We start from the raw sequence: 18,288 nt of genomic DNA, 5'->3' as shown, positions 1-18,288 counted from the left end.
CTACATTACATGGCAGCACATCCACACACACCAAGGAACATCCAAACAACACCCATCACATGATATCATACACAAATACTGTCATCTCTCTCCCCTCGCCCACCTCAAACCAGCTTCCAGAAGCATATCCATACTCAAATCACTCACTGCTTTATTCAGTCACTCAGAGACAACACACAGCTGCATGCACGGCCTCCTGATATTCACCCTTCTGAATCGTATCTCCCTTGTGAGGACAGGGTCCACCTGGTCAGGCTGAGATGTGGGCATCATCCAGCCCTCCTGAGGTATCAGAAGAGGCTGGATGACTATGTTGCTGATGTCTGTTCAGGATGCAACACAGCACCCCATACTATTAAGCACAATATGGAAGACTGCATTGCACACAATCACCTGTGTCAACAACACAACATACACTCCTTGGGAGCTTTGTAGGAAAGCCTGGTAGTGGATTCTGAAAGGTGTCGGGGTTACAAGAAAATCTGCAAAAACTTTTACGATGTGCGTATGAGGTTTTGATAAGTGGTATTCTGGAGGGTGTTGTACGACAGTCTTAAGACCAACACCACGTTGTGCCAGCGCAAAGTGTTGACCAATCAAGGAGCGGAAGGTTTCTCTGTTTAACCCTTTCAGGTCTCAAATAGGTTCGAAGATCATGTTTGACAGATGCATTTTTTTTTTTTTTAAGTCAAGGTTTGCAAATAATGAAAAAAATATATTCATGCACAAGGAAGTAATACACATCTGCCCATAAAACATCAGAGCTCTACTCATCATACAAGTGCTGCAAAAGTGAGGGGAAGTTGCGTAGCAAGTGGTGTGTGGGAGTGTGTTGAGTATTGCCATCTCAGTGGGTAGGTGATTTCTTGGTTAGTAGGCAATATGAGTGCATTGTTTGTTTCCATGTTTTCCATAAAAACAATGCACTAGTATATGTGCATTATGTCTCACGTGATTTGTGAATGATTCTTCAGATGTTTTCTTTACAAACAACAAACTAAACAGTTACACAATCCTTATAAAACTCTCACTTAATAGTTACGACTAGTTTACTTTACTTTGCTCTTATTTTGCTTAGTACTGTCCAAGGCTGTGGGGGTGAGGACATGGGGGTAAGCCTATGAGCTTGCCTTTTGTATGTATGTATGTTTATTTTATTGTTGCTAACTATATCATGCTGTGTACTTAGAGGTGGCAGTAGAGACGGTGATCAAATGTTTATTATTTCCCAAAATTGACAGTGTTATAAGTATATCCAGGAAATGTGAGAAACTCATGAAATATAAATCAGAACAAAGTAAGGAGACACAAGCATTTGTCAATGAAATAGGCACCAATCGCTGCACGTGTATGTCCGCCTGTTAACAAATAAATGCATGGTACATGTATAAAAGGCTACAGAAACAACCTTAGAAACCTAAAACCATAAATCTGTATTTATTTTCCCTCAGACACTCTAACACCCAGGAAATGAATAAATATTGAGAAATACAACGCGGAAAACTCTTGCTTGCCTGTGAGCGGCAGCTATGTGCGGAGGCGGGAGGCAGGGAGTGGGGGATTGGAGGGAGAGTGGAGGGTGGAGGGTGGGAGGTAGAGGGGTGGGGGATCGGTGGGAGGTAGGAGAGTGAAGGAAGTAGGGGTTGGGGGATTGGAGGGAGAGTGGAGGGTGGGAGGTAGAGGGGTGAAGGATCAGTGGGAGGTAGGGGGGTGAAGGATCAGTGGGAGGTAGGGGGGTGAAGGATCGGTGGGAGGTAGGGGGGTGAAGGATCGGTGGGAGGTAGGGGGGTGAAGGATCAGTGGGAGGTAGGGGGGTGAAGGAAGGGGGATATGAAAGGGATGAGGGAGGTGAAAGAGAAAGAGGGGTCAATTGGGGGGTGTACTATGTATCCTCCAGAGCAGTAAAAATATATTGGAAACACTATTCTTTTGCTAATTGAACTGTCTGATACCAAAATAGTAAAAAATATTGCCAGATCAACAGTATAATAAAACCAATAAGTGAAACCCAACCCCCCACCATGATTAGCTCTTCCCAGACTGTGTAAACTAAAGTATTGTGATCTGCACATGCCTGGTAGAAGCAGAGGGGTCTGAGGAGCGGCTCGTATCCTTATTTCATTCACCAGCCTCACTCGGCAGTTTTCATTCATGCCTAAATATGCTGCCACGAGAGTGGCTAGGAGACCCCTATCGAGAAAGCCATTATAGTGGCCAGGAGACCTGACAGGGTTAAACCTGAGTAACCAATCACGGTACACCAGAGTATGACGTCATAGTGGTAGCAGACGATGTTTCTACACCACCACTCATAATTTCCATGACGGTACTGAAGCAATGGAGGACCACCAAAATATTATGCATAGAAGGGCAGTGAACTTCTCAGAGGAAGAAATAAGTGCGCTGATTCATAATTTTCTCGACATTGTGTCATGTAGGCTATCATCATATTTTAGATGAGTTTCTTATTTACACTGGCTTGTTTAATTGAATTTTTGTGAACATTTTATCACTAGGCTGTCATTTGTTTGCAGTAAAGGTTATATTGGCCGACAGTGCTAGTTTTACCACTTATGTCGAAGTAGTACTTGCTCCGATATAGTATTTTGGCATTGTCTACAACGGTCCGCTGCCACTTGTACTTATTATTTTATGTAGAATCGCAACAGTTGTATGCAGTTAAGGATTAACTGATGCATGATTTAATTCTAAAGATTTGGGGGATGTTTGAGTTACAACATTTATAAAAATAGGAGAGTTTTAAGGCTTACAGTGTACTTAGGGCTGCCCCTCATATGGTGCAACTCTAAGAGGAGAATTGACAATGCAACATAGGGTTTGCGCTCATTTTCTAGGGCTCCAGATCATGCACTTAAGTGAAAACTTGCTCTTACGCCCAAAGATGGTGGATTTGCGAGGATTTTTGAGCTTTCAGAATCCGCCCCCTGGTCTCGGCCATGGCCCTCCTTAGGGACTTGGGGCTCTTCAGCCAGACTGTCTAAGGAACAACTACTACTACTACTGGCAAGCAGTCATGACTGCAGGGTCATACTCTGCAGTGGGGGGGGGGGGGGGGGGGGAAAAAAAAAAAGCTGCACACAAAAAAAAATACAGTGGGCACACACAACATAATTGTAAAATGGATTTAAATCATAGTAAAATAAAATATATTCCTGGTACGGTGCATTAAGCTAGAATAAAATCAACGTCAACACTCACGATTCCACGCAGGGCATCGTGCTGAATAACCTGCTAGCTCCTTGACTCTGATTGTTGCACTGCACAGCACATCCTGTGTGGTCTAGTGGTGTACCCTGATAGGGTAGAGAAGAACCACAAAAGCCACCACGTGCACCACCTTAACAACTGTCCGAGAAGAGCTGTTCACTTCACTGTCGCCGGGCGGGAACTGGGAACGACTGAGGGACTCTCTAGCGGATGCTGGGTGAACTACCAAGCCAGACAGCACAGCGTCACTGAGCTATCCCCTCCTGGGCGCCAAAAATATTTGCTCGGCCACAGTTTCCACCTGGATGCAAGCATTTTGCTTAGAGAAAATGGAGAAATGTACGTATAATACAGCCAGATCACAGCGTTCGGGTAATGGATCATTCAGATAATGGATGTCCGGATAATCGAGGGATTGCTGTAGTGCACCAGCCAGCAGCTGTATTGTGATCTTGACGGGAATAATCTGTAGTGGCAACTTAAGTTTTAGCCTAACACTAACTTCCTCATGCTACATCATGTAGTTATCAAGATATATGTATTTCTGTGAACATGTGTTTTGTGCAGTTGGCAAATTTTCATCTATCTCTTTTATCATTTGAAATTGGAGACCATTCGGGATGGATTTCAACTTGAGGGAAAGGGGAGACCAGAGGGGCCACATCAGGAGAGTAAGATGAGTGGGGGATGATAGTCATCTCATGCTTCGACAAAAAGTCACAGATAAGGAGTGATGCACAAGCTGGTGCATTGCCATGGTGAAGCGTTCAGGTTTTGTTTTTCCATGTCTTGGGCATCTTTCTTCGCACTACCTGCCTCAAATGCTTCAGGATGCCAAAATAAAACTCTTTATTGACTTTCTGACTGTGTGGAACAAACTCTTGATGAACGACGCCTGGGGGGGGGGGGAAGTGACTTTGACATGCCATTTTTTCGGCTCTGATGATGATCCAACCCACTGTGACAACTACTCTCTGTTTCTACGTCGTAGCTGTATGCCCACATTTCAGTCCCTGTTATGGCATTTTCAGAAAGTAAAAGTTTATCCCAATTTGAAACAGAATTTCACACAAGTGCACTGCTCTTCAAGATTCTTCATCTTTCAACTTGCAACAAATTGCCAAGTGCACTAAACATATGTTCACTCAAGTATGTGTACCTTGTGGAATGAGTGACATGGCATGATGTGGCTAGTGTTAGACTTAAAGGTCAGAGTCACCAGTACCTAGTGCTCCTGTCACAATCACAATACTGTTGCTTGTTGGTGCACTATTTAAAAAGTTTGGTGCCTTTGGGGACAGACCTTGTAAAGGAAAACATGACAAGTTTCCTATTACCTAAATTCTCCTCGTACTGAGAGCCACTCACCTGCAACAGTTGGAACTCAGATAGGCATCAATTGCAAGTTTCAGATAAATGGACATTATTATTTTACACATTGGGCCACAGTATAAGAATTGGGATGGATTTTTTTTTTGTAGTAGATTGATAAAGGGTAATGAAGAGCTTGTATTACTGACAGTAAATTCAGTAACAGGTTCTTGTTTCAGTAGAATTAGGCTGGAATGTGGTTTTAGCCAGTGATACATGACTGAATATTCAGGACTATACCAAGAAAGTGGCTGACTGGGCAGGTAACTTGTTGGTTTATCAGTTGTTCCTACTGGAAATCTGTTGGCAGTAATGAGGGGACATGGTAGTTCTGTTGTAATGTTCAAATTCCCATTCTAACCTCTCTTTGGTCATCTTTTCTTTTACAGTTACAAGTAGTTACTCAGGTACTACAGCATTTCCGCAATTAAATTACCAGCAGCTTTGAGCTCCACCACAGTTTCTGATGTACCAGCCACCTTACTCAACTTACACCATGTGATTGGGTCTCTTACTGCCTCTTCTTTGAGTTTGTTGGTTGATGTAGCCCTGGTTTATCAGTTTCAACACTCTTCCTCTCATAGCCATATTTCATATTCAGCAAATTTACAATAGTTAACATCATTTCATTACCCCTGACTACATACCACCCACTTTCACATTTCTCCTGTTATTTGCTTTCCTATTTTGAATGTCTTAGCTCCCCTTCAGAACATTTTAACTGGTTATTTATAACCCTCTGCAACCTAGTCTGTCTTATTTATTTTGTCCCTAGCCCTGCACTTGGCTGCCAATTGAACTCCTAATCTACGTTGCCCTCTCCCCAACTCACTCCCCCGTCCCTCATATATCTCTCAACTCCATCCCTCCACCTCATCCTCAGTCACCCCCTCCCTCTCCCTCCCTCCACTTCACCAACTTACACACTCTTAACCAGTCTTTCATTCTCCATTCACTCCACATGTCCAAACCACCTCAGTGTATTCTCCTAATTTTCTTAATCACATCCACGTCCACCCCACAGTGTTCTTTCACTTCTTCATTCGTCAACCTGTCCCTCCATGTCACTCCGTATGCTCCTCTCAGATAACTCATTTACATTGCTCTCACTCTTGACTTGTTCCCCTCTAGCAAGGTCCACGCCTTGCTTCCATACATCAGAGTAGGGATCACAGTGCTATGATGCAGTGACTTCTTAACTTCCATACTCACCTCCCTATTTCTCATCACTGCTTTCAGTGAACCAACAACCTTCCTTCCCTGCTGTACCCTTTCAAGCACTTCCCAAAACTTCCATCCTTACTCATCACACTACCCAAGTACTTGAATGCACTCACACTCTCCATATCCTTACCATCCAACCTCACTGTGCATTCTGTGACTTCATTCCTCTCAAACATCATAACTTTACTCTTGCTTACATTAACTTTCAGATTCCTCTTCCTTCACATTGTCCCAGATTCATTCACCAAACCTTGCTACTCCCATTCATCATCGCTTAACAATGCTATATCATCAGCAAACAGCAACACCAGAATCTTCCACACTGCACCCTCATTCATTAGAGCCACCCCCACATCCATTGCCCTACCTTGCACCTCCTCTACAACCCTGTCCATGTATATATTAAACAGCCATGAAGACATTGCACATCTGTTTCAGTCCGACATTTAGATCAAAGAACTCAGCTTACCATCCAGTCGCACAGCAGCACTAGCTTCCTCTTACATACTCTTCACAGCACTCAGCAATTTCCCCTCTACTCCATAAATTCTTGATACCTTCCACATACCTTGCCTGTCTACTCTGTCATATGCTTTTTCGAAGTCCATGAAGGCAGGATACACTTTCTTTCCCTTCTCTAGATTCGTCTCCACTAAACATATTAGAACAAATATCTGATCTACACACCCTAAATCCCCCTTGTTCTTCTCCAGCTAGCTTCTCTGTTATATGCCTAACCCCACCAAAGAAGGGTGACCACTCCCAACCCTCCAACTATCGTCCAATTGCTTTAACGTCCTGTATTTCAAAAGTTTTCAAGTCAATTCTTAATAGAAAAATTTTAAGGCATCTTTCCTATCACAACCTTCTTTCCGATCGTCAGTATGGGTTCCGTCAGGGACGCTTCACTGGCGATCTTCTCACCTACCTTTCAGACTCCTGGTCATCCTCCTTTCTTGACTTTGACGAAAGCTTTGCCATTGAACTTGACATCTCAAAGGCTTTCGATCGAGTCTGGCATAAATCTTTAATTTCCAAACTGCCCTCCTACGGTTTCTATCCTTCTATCTGTGCCTTCATCGCTAGCTTCCTTTCTGGTCGTTCTATAGCCGCTGTTGTAGATGGCCATCGTTCTTCTCCTAGATCTATCAACAGTGGTGTTCCTCAGGGCTCTGTCCTATCACCAACTCTCTTCCTTTTATTCATCAATGATCTTCTAAGCTGTACATCTAACCCTATCCACTCATACGCTGATGACTCCACCTTTCACCTTTCCATTTGGTTCCCGCAACGCCCATCTCAACAGTTACTTCAAAGGGATGAGGCTATGGCACACCTAATGTCTGACTTGGCTCGTATCTCTGACTGGGGTAAAAATAATATGGTTGTCTTTAATGCATCTAAGACTCAGTTCTTACACCTATCAACCCGACAAAATCTTCCACAGGTATACCCACTAATGTTTAATAATATTCAGCTTAATCCTGCATCATCCTTGAACATGCTTGGGGTTTCATTTACTCGGGACTTATCTTGGAAAGATCATATTACATCTCTTGTAAAATCTGCTTCCAAGAGATTGGGTGTGCTAAGCCGACTCCGCTCTTTCTTTACCCCTGCACAATTGTCGACTCTATACAGGGGTTTTATCTGCCCCTGTGTGGAGTACAACTCTCATGTGTGGGGAGGCTCCCCACATACAGCTCTTCTCAATAGGGTGGAGTCAAAGGCTTTTCGTCTCATTAACTCTCCTCCTCTTACTGACTCCCTTCAACCTCTGTCTCTTCGCCACACTGTTGCATCTTTATCTCTTTTCTATCGCTACTTTAATGGTCACTGCTCCTCTGAACTGTCTGCTTGCATTCCTCCACCTCTACGACGGGCGCGTAGCACACGTCTGGCAGCAAACTCTCATCCCTTTTCTGTCCAACTCTCTAATGCAAGAGTTAACCATTACTCCCAGTCTTTCATTTATGCAACAGGTCAGCTCTGGAACTGTCTCTCTCTCTCTGTATTTCCTGCTGCCTATGATCTCCAGTCTTTCAAACGCAGTGTGTCCAGGCATCTCAAAATGATCGGATCTTGAATTTGGCTCTCTATTGTATTTTGTTTTTCTCTTGGAGGGAACTGTTACTGCGGGCTCATGGCTTTTGGTTCCTTCTTCTCGCATTTAAAAAAAAAAAAAAAAAAAAAAAAGTATTCTACCATATTTTTTTCCAGTCACACAAAGAAGGCAAATATCCCTATGGTTACCACATACTTTTCTCTCCCCTTTTCTTTTGTATAAAGGAACAGTTATACCTGATTTCCAGTCCTTTGGAACCCTTCCCTCTTCCGAAGCCAGTCTACACAACTTCCATATCCATTCTGCAACAATCTCACCCCCATACTTCAGCAATTCACCACAAACTCCATCAATTCCTGTGGCCTTTCCCATTTTAATCTTCATTGCTTCCACTACTTCTGCCTTACTGATCTCTTCCTCCCTCCTCGCATCTCTTCTTCTCCCAGCCATTCCCTAACCACTTATGCTCGCACTGCTCTCACTCACTGCATTCAACAAATCTTGAAAGTGTTCCTTCCATATCCTCATTTTCTCTCTCTTCTCCACCAACAATCTATTATTCCCATCTTTCATTCCCCTACTATTTCTCCATTCACACTGCCTTACTTTCTTTACCTCCTTCCAAAACTCTTTCTTACTCTCCCTTCGCTCCCTTCGTTTCACACTCAGATTCCTCCCAAACTCATCATCCACTCTCTTCTTACTCTCCTTCATCATTCTCTTCACCTCCCTTTTTCTACTCTAATATACTTCTCTCTTCTCTCTCTTATCTTCTCCCCTACCTATACTCGCTAGTGTCTCACTATATACCTTATTCTTTTGTTCCACAGTTTGTTTCACCTCATCATTCCACCATGCTGTCCCTTGCACACCCCTGCATCTCCTCCTCACTCCACAAACCATCTCGCACACTGCGTCTATCTCTTCCGTGAATATCTTGCATGCTTTTTCCACCCCTTTCATTTGCTCTAACCCATACCTTCCCAATCTTTCTTCCACAATGTTCTTATACTCTGCCGTTTTCTCACTCTCTTGCAACTTCTCTACTCTTTTCACAGGAGCTGTTTCCTTCTGTCTTCCCCTTCATCTCTTCACTCATTTTCTCTGCAGCCTTACCTTGGCCGTCGCTAAGTGATGGTCAGAGATTCTATTCCCCCACCCCCTCCACACTCTTGCATCCAATACTTGTCTTCTCATTCGCTCATCCACACACACGTAGTTTATCATTGCCTTTCGTTCAACAAGTTCACCGTCCATCCTCCTCATGACTCTCCATGTGTACCTGTGGATCATCTTATGCTGGAAGAAGGTATTGGCTATTGCCAGCACCTTACTAGCACCTTCTCCATCATGCAAACCCCCCACCCCCCCCACCCCCACCCCCCACTGAATTCCATCAGTGTAAAATCACAGATTATCGTTTTTTTCTGTGACACATTCACATTCTTTACCAGATTTTGATTTCGCATCCGTACCTAACGTCCCTCTCGCTCCAGATATGAGCATGATCTACCTGACTTTTGCTAACCTCAGATTCAATCGTATATCAGTTTACTATCCCTCTTCTTGAACATATTATTATACATTGCCATGTTTGAAGCTACCCCAATATCTAGACCTCTTTCCACTTCAGTGTTTATGATACTATAACCTGTGCCACTGTGGATTTTGCGAAATCCCTGACTGTGCCTGCCAGTATATTCGTTCAGGGAGCCACTTAAATGAACATTGAAATACTAGTCACTCACCATGTATCCAACATGTACAAAGTCATCCTAGCACTTATCCATGATCTCATTCACAACACTTCTCCCAGCTGCCACCTTCAGAAGTATCCTTCATGGGTTGCATATCTTAACTTGAAATACATCATCCACCCATTTCTCAGCCAACAAAATTCCAGCACCACTGATTCATATATCATCCCAGTACAGAAATATATGTACTGTACACGTTTCGTTTCGTTTCATTTTTAAAGGCTCCAACATGCTTGCATGTGTCGGCCTTGGTCACCTAATGGCAGCTCTCCACGCTGCATGATCCATTGCAGCCTCCCTGTTCAGTCCCTTAACCCTAAGGTCACACTTAATGACCTCATCCCATGTCTTTCTCGGTCTACCCCTCACAACCCCACCCCCAATATTAACACTTCTCACCTGCCTCACCCAATTATCATCCCCCATCCTCTCCACATGTCCAAACCATCTCAATCTACCTCTCCTCATCACAACACCAATACACTCCAGTCCCATCCTACCTCTCAACTCTTCCATTGTAAACCCAGCCTCTCCAGAAGATAGAGCAGTGGAGATGAGGTTATTGAGGAATGTATGTGGAGTGCAGAGAATGGATAGGATAAGTAATATGATTTGTAAAATTTTTATGTGAGGAAGTCTGTCAACAGTAGCGTAGAATAGAGCATGCTTAAATAGTATGGTTACATTAAGAGAATGAGAATAATTTTGGTGGTGAAAAGTGTGTATGTGGATGAATTTGTAGGTGGACGATGTGGTAGGCCAGTGAATTTGTAAGAGAGGGATGGAGGTTCATGAAGCTAGAGAACTGATGGAATGAGCTAGGTAAGTGAATTTTGTATGGAGGAGTGCATGGTACTGGTCTGGCATCCCATTTTTAATGTGGCAGTTGTCAGATTGTCTAATAGGGAATTATGAAGTGCATACCGGTATGTGTAGAAAGGTGTGCCTTTGAGTTAGGGTCAGGATTCCACGGGCTTGAATAGTGAGTGAATGAGTGTGTGTGGCCCATTTCATTGGGTATGTTGGTGATGAATTCTACCACTATCATATTTTTTTCATTTTCCTTTCTTCTCGGACTCAGCATTGACCTATCTGTGAGTGGGGGGGGGGGGAGGCAAGCTGATGTATCGTATCATTGTGTATCATTTATAAAGGCTGTAACATGCTTTCATGCATTGGATTGGTCACCTAATGGCAGCTCTCCATGACGCCATTCTCTGGCAGCCTCTCTATTCAGAACCGTATCCTGTGTGACCTCATCCCAGGTCTTCTTCAGTCTCCCTTTCACAGACTTACCCAGATGTTCACAATTTTCATCCTTCGCACCCAAGTGTCATTCTCCATCTACCCAGCATGCCAAGGTCATCTCAATTTAACCGTCTTCATCACAACATCAATACACCCCAGTCCCATCCTTCCTCTCAACGATTCATTTGTAATCTTAGCCCCCGCCAGGCCTCACATTCAAGGACACATTATACATTCATCTAATCATTGTCGTTTCTGTACATTTGAGCCTACGAATACCTTTTTCCTTTACTGCTCAGGTCTCGCTACCATACAGCATTACACTCCTAACATGCCACATACAAGGATTCCATAGCTTGGAGGGAAAGCCTTCTCAGTGTCAGGAGAGGCAACACCTCTCTAAACTTCCTCTGACCACCTGTTACCCTAGCCACAGAGCTAACACACATTATATAAATATACTGTTTGTGTGTATATATATATATATATATATATATATATATATATATACAGTATATATACATGTATACTGTATAAATACTGTATATATATATATATATATATATACAGTACCCTCGTGTCCAACACGCGTTAGCCCAGCACGATTAGGGTCCAGCACCGAGAGCAATTAATTAGTATTATTTAATACGATTTAATTACTGCAACACAAGTGTGTTAGCATAACACGCACAGAGCTCCGAGAAGTGGGCGAAATCCGCAGAGTTCACTCTAGCACGATCACCCCCGGTCCAACACGGTCATACTGGACATTCCCATGATGATGATAGCCAATGAAAACTTCTGATCAAGTAGCCTTCCCCGCCCGCTAGCGTGACGTGATCGTGATGCCGCCCAATTAAAAATGCTTCTGGTGTCACGTGATGTTTTGTTTACATTTCTCCCGCCACAGTGCCACTCAGTCGCATAATTGCATTGGAAGGTGCTTTTTTCTTGCTGCATTTTCTGCCCTTGTTACTGCATTTTACCATGCTCACGATGCCTAGGAAGCATTCTGAGAACCCCTAGAAGCGTCGGTACCTCCCTCAGGCCACCAAGCTAGAAAGCATCGAGAGGAAGAAGAAAGGGGAGAGGAAAGTTGACATTGCCAAGGCCTACGACATGAATGAAGCCAACGTGATTATAATAAAAAACTTAAGACAAGATCCTGGCAGCCGAAGGCTATCACATGGCACTTCATACCAGGTTTGCCGAGGATACGATGGTAAATCGGAACGGTAACGTGGTAAAATTGCCGACGATACCACGGGCATTTGGAATTCATCTGGATGGATTCCTACTGAGGATACGACAGGCAAAACAGTGTGACCAAAACCCAGGCGACTCGACAGAGAATGTATCGCACTACAGCATTGAACATTTAGCCTGACACTGAATACATATTAATATTTTAGAATAAATATCAATCGTTTTGAAACCCTTCTCATCGGCGTGCGTACCAGTTTATAAACAAAGTTGCTTCTCGTTATTCTCTACCGAGTCAGCGACAGCGATCACATTCCACAGTCACGAGACGTGGCTCTGGCAACAGTGTGAGAAGCATGCACTTTCCTGAGGATTACAGTGCTAGGACAGGCAGAAGCAGGACCTTCCATGGCTGTGGACGAAGATAGTGATTCTGAGTGTGATTTCGAAGGATTTATGAGGGAGGTTTGATTTCGAAGGATTTATGAGGGAGGTTGAGGAGGAGCAACAGCCATTACCCTCTAGTGACGCCAGCAGCCATCCTCCGGGGACCCAGTAGGACTAACTACAGCCTTGGATACCACCTTCCATTCCCAGCAAGCCCACCATCACTATCCTAAAAGGTTAGTTATCATTCATAGCACAGTACCATTTATTTTAATTACACTAGTACCAATATATGTATAGGTATATGGTAGGTATTTAGGGTGACTTTTCCGAGGGTTGCTGACATAATTCATTTTTCCCCATAAGCTCTATTGTTAGTCCAACACGTTTTTGGTCCAACACGTGACCCATGCATGACAATATTACCGTGCTGGACGCGAGGGTACTGTATATATATATATATATATATATATATATATATATATATACACACACACACACACACACACACACACAGCAATCTCTCGATTGTTATGTTGTTTATATATGACATTGGTTGAGTCCACTACCCTACTTTTTTTTTGGTCCCTGCTGTTTATGTGCCATTTTTCTATTACTTTGTTAAAAAAAAAAAAAAAAAAATCTAATCTTTTATTGTATTTTATTTTTGTTATTTCATTCTGCCACTTTTCCTTTAGTGATTCCCATTCCTCCTGAGTTTGGCCTCTTTTTATCCATACATCTTTGAATTCCTCTGATTCCTTACAATTGTGAGCAATTTTTATTTGAATTCCTCTGTTTCCTTAACTTTGTTAGCATTTTTCATTACTTCTACAGTGTTCGCACTTTAGAAGGTTGCTTTGAGGGGCCTTGATTTATTTCTCTCATATTTCCCTAGCCTTTTAAATTTCTCATTATTTTTTTCACAGATATTCTCTGATACTTCTTTAAATATGTTCAGTATATTTACCATCTCTTTGTGTGTGTGTGTGTGTGTGTGTGTGTGTGTGTGTATGTGTGTGTGTGTGTGTGTGTGTGTGTGTGTGTGTATGTGTGTGTGTGTGTGTGTGTGTGTGTGTGTGTGTGTGTGAGAGAGAGAGAGAGAGAATGACTTGAGCACCATGTGCTTGTACTGTATTGAGTGTCAGAAAAGAGCAGACAGCCCACTTGGACACCAAGACACATCACTGATGAAAGGATCCATCACCTCCCTACTCTCCACCAGGCAGCATTACCAGACAACAGCAAGATGGCAGTCATTGGGCCATACTGATAGGCCCTTACTGTCTCCCTGATGTGATGACAGAAGAGACATATACTGGTGACCTAAGAGTAATTTCCAGTTGGGTTTTAGTAATCCATTTAATATGTATTTCAGAATGAACAATGTGCAACACACGTGAATGAAACTTTCATATTGGAAGAAGTTTCAGTGTACAGTTGGCCACACATTAACCTTGGACAGTGTCTGTGTGAAGTTTAAGTCCTGGTTCAGTATTCGACATTCATTCTTTAAAGTTACGTGGCCACTTCAGCTAATCCTAGACATTTCCATTCGTTTGTGTCAGTGCCACCAAGAAACATGTAATCATGTCAAGGTTGGCAAATGTACCAAATTCTTAACCTCTTGGACACATTACTGCTGTCCCAGATTCAAATGTTGCCAACTGTATGTATATATTTTACTTCAGTACATTGTTGGTATTTTATTTGTATGTTTGGTAAGAGGTAAAATAACGAGGAGGTATGTGATGTCTGACGTGTGGAGAGTTTTAAAATCAGAAATGACAGTGTAACTACAGTAAACTCCTGTAAGGCAAAATTATTATGCCTGTAGTGTGATTGACACATTCATTTAAATAACTAGATAAGGAGACTGTTTCATGAGTTTTTGTATGTCTGCAGGAGGATGGAACACCCCCTGACCTGCCAGAAGGTTTCTACACACTACCAGGACCAGAGCCTGGCACATATACACTAAGGAAGCGCAGATACCGCAACATCAAGACCTTAGGTAGGCCATGAAGAAATATTTCCATTATGTGGTAGGTGGGGGCACTCACCATCCATTCACTCGAAATAGTGCCTTTTGGGTGTCTGCCCTTTCCTCTCATCCTTCCTTCCTCTTCTGTCTTTCATTCCTTCATTCTTTCCTCTGCTTTCTGCCTGTGGGTGACTTTTCACTTGCTCTTCTGTCTTTGTTTCCTTCACTCTTGCCTCTTCCTTCTGCCTATGGGTGACTCTACACTGAGTGACAAGCCAAATGGTTTCGTGTACACCAGGAAACTGTTTATTACACTGGGTGGTAACCATATACTGTAACTAAATTATGACACCTGGTGGTTTAGTGGGTAATTAAGGCACTCCAATCGGATTGAGCTGTTGCAGGTTTATATCCAAGTGGTGGTTAGGGTTGATTGATCATGTAATGCCACTCAGGGATGAGTGAGGCTGGTCACTTTCGTCTTAAATATCAGGACCAACTTGCTTAGCCCCAGGCTCCAACGGTCCTCATTGGGCGGCATAGGAATTGATGATGGATGGATGGTGAGTTTGTGCTTTTCATAGCATGTCATGTGTTTTTGATGAACTGATTGTTATAATTTGCAACCATCCAGACAGTAACCTAGCATCATTGAGTGAATTTCATGAGTTTTTAACTGTTAATGGCTTTAAGAAAAAGCAGAGTAAACCAGATGCATTCGGTACATTATTGGTACTACAGAGCAATTCCTAATATCCGAAACAGCTGGGATCAAGAGGCTTTAAAAAAATTAAAATTTTCTGGAAAATGTAAAACCTTATTACCTCAGTTATCCAACCATCCATCATCCAATCCTACGTTGCCCGATGAGGAGCATAGGAGCCCGGGGCTAGGCAAGTTGGTCCTGACATTTAAGATGAGAGTGACCAGCCTCACTCATCCCCGAGTGGCATGACATGAGCAATAACCCCAACCATCCCTTGGATATAAACCCTCACCGTCTCAATCTGACTGCATTGCCGCAATTACTCACTAAACCACCAGGTGCCATAATTTGGTTATATTGTTGCTACCCAGCATAGTAAATGGTTTCCTGGTGTTCAGGAAACCATTTGGCTTGTCACTCAGTGTAGAGTCACCCTTAGGCAGAAGAAACAGGAAAAAAATGAAGGAAAGAAAGGCAAAAGCGGGAGTGTAAAGTCACCCATAGACAGAAGGATGAGGAAAGAATGAAGTAAAAAAGACAGAAGAGGAAGGAAGGAAAAGAGGGAGGAGAGGAAAGGGCAGACACCCGAGAGCAGCACTACATTGAGTGAGTGGATGGTGAGCACCCCCACCTCAGTTATACATATAGATATCCATCCATTCTGTTATTCCCTTCCATACTTACAGTGTCCTTGCTGTGATTTATTATTCATCATAGTTTTTGGAGTATGTAATTTGCTGACATTATTTCACTGATTATCTAAGCAATTAAGCCCTCAGTGGCTGTGAAGTAATGCATTCATATGTGCCCAGGCCAGCCCTGGGACCATTTTTTCATATTTCAATCATCAAATTTTTTCTCAGATATATATATATATATATATATATATATATATATATATATATATTTTTTTTTTTAATGCGAGGAAGAAGGAACCAAAGGCCACGAGGCCACAATTATTGTTCCTCCCAAGAGAAAAACAAAATACAAGAGAGAGCCAAATTCAAGATACAATCATTTCGAGATGCCTAGTGCAACTGGCAATGTGTTTTTTAGTTTCCTAAACTCATCCTCTGATTCACTATGAGATGTGGAAAAAATTAACCCTCCCAGGCACAGTCACGCGATTCGCGTGACGTCGCCCTGCACTCTGTCTTGCACAGTCACGCGAATCGCGTGGTTTAGGCACAAAAATATTCGTCAGAAAAAAACTTACAGGCCGATTTGCGTGATTTTTGGGCGCGTCATAGGGTCGCCAAAGCTCTATAGAGGTAAGTCATTGGCAACGCTGCTTTGCCTTATCTACCTCAGCCCGCTCCCTCCAACCTCAGTGTTTGTTGAGCAGTCAGGCGGTGGTGTTTGACAGCTCGTGGTTCCCTTTAAATCGTCCATAATTCTCCCCCTCTCGCCCAAGGCAAAGGCCCTATTGACTCAGCGGGATAATACATTGTATGTGAACATATAATGACGTGATATTGTCGATGGAACATACATATATGTATTGAAAAGCAATTCTGGCCGTTAGCAATCGTTGGGCCTTGGAGCCAGACGCATGGTCAGTGTAGCGGGGTTTCGCCACTCCGCCCCCCCGTAGGCCGTATGGCGTGAGTGGAAATACGTATATAAATGAAGCCAAGGCATAAATATATATTATGTGAAACATACTGTGGATGGCTTGGTGAAATTATGGAGCCAGCAAGCGTTACGTGTGGCATGAAACAGAGTGTTGTGAAGGGGCAAACCTGAAGTTGGGAGGGGAGAATTACCGGTGTTTTAGGGCTGGAATTATTGTGATGCTGATAGTGTAAATGCATATGGAATTGTATGAAATATACGTCAAACAAGCTGCGAGTTTCCTTGAATGAGTGTGGTGTGTGTTAAAAATAGCATTGCCTCATACTCTCAGGGAGAAGCTGACTCACACACACACACTACATAACTCCTCATCTTCAAATTCCTGGTCTACTGGATCAACACCCCTGGAGGAAGTGAGTTCTGCAAATTTTGTTGATATATATAATAATCTATTACCATTACCTCTCACACTTTCAGACAAATAACCATTTTCTCCTACAGATAACACATATGAAAGAAAGTAAATCTCCACAGCAGTAACTATAGAAGAGTTATGTTTATGTGTAGTAGGTTATAACAATAGAAAAACATCCATGGAAGATGTAACAGTCTGTACAGATAGGGGGAAAAAAAAGTTAGTAGCATAGTCTTCAGGCAGGTGTGCGAGGAAAAAACAGTGTGTGTAAAAGTTGGTAGTGATCGGAAGAGTAACCTCACTTTGTCGGCCAATTACTCGAAAACTATTAGACTTATCGATTTCCTGTTACAACCATCATCAATACCACTAAATTCTACGTAAGATCAATACCAGAATGTAAGCCTTTGGTAGCGTTTTGGGGGGTAAAAGGCGAGAGAAATGTTTTTGTTCCTAGCGGTTGTTGTGTGACATGACAAGCGCTCGGAGTAATAACATCATTTTGTCGGCCAGTTACTCGAAAACTATTAGACTTATCGATTTTCTGTTACAGCCATCATCAATACCACTAAATTCTACATATGATCAATACCAAAATGTAAGCCTTTGGTAGCGTTTTGAGGGATAAAAGGCGAGGGAAATGTTTTTTTCCCTCGCGTTTGTTATCAGTGACATTCGCTCGGAGTAATAACCTCACTTTGTCGGCCAATTACTCGAAAACTATTAGACATCGATTTTCTGTTACAACCATCATCAATACCACTAAATTCTACGTATGATCAATACCAGAATGTAAGCCTTTGGTAGCGTTTTGGGGGGTAAAAGGCGAGGGAAATGTTTTTCCTTGCATTTGTTATCAGTGACATTCGCTCTGAGTAATAACCTCACTTTGTCGGCCAATTACTCGAAAACTATTAGACTTTTTTATTTTCTGTTACAACCATCATCAATACCACTAAATTCTACGTATAATCAATACCCGAATGTAAGCCTTTGGTAGCGTTTGGGGGGTAAAAGGCGAGGGTTTTTTTCTTTTTCCTCGCGTTTGTTATCAGTGACAAGCGCTCGGAGTACTAACCTCACTTTGTCGGCCAATTACTCGAAAACTATTAGACCGATTTTCTG

The 18,288-nt window shown here is 42.7% G+C and overlaps 1 protein-coding gene across 1 annotated transcript in view; it reads left to right on the top strand.

The window, feature by feature from the left end:
• The window catches only part of LOC145412518 (uncharacterized), a 491,890-nt gene that overhangs the window by 175,886 nt on the left and 297,716 nt on the right, over positions 1 to 18,288 (top strand). The window contains exon 21 of the mRNA XM_080282412.1: positions 14,389 to 14,497. Within this exon, the coding sequence (XP_080138538.1) occupies positions 14,389 to 14,497 (109 nt within the window). The remainder of the gene's footprint in view (positions 1 to 14,388; positions 14,498 to 18,288) is intronic.

Source organism: Coenobita brevimanus, chromosome 93 (assembly GCF_032717465.1).
Source record: "Coenobita brevimanus isolate Jiangsu-jjx chromosome 93, ASM3271746v2, whole genome shotgun sequence".
NCBI classification, from domain to species: Eukaryota; Metazoa; Arthropoda; class Malacostraca; order Decapoda; family Coenobitidae; genus Coenobita; species Coenobita brevimanus.
The sequence above is the reverse complement of the archived record's forward strand: the minus strand, read 5'-3'. Positions and strand labels throughout refer to the sequence as shown.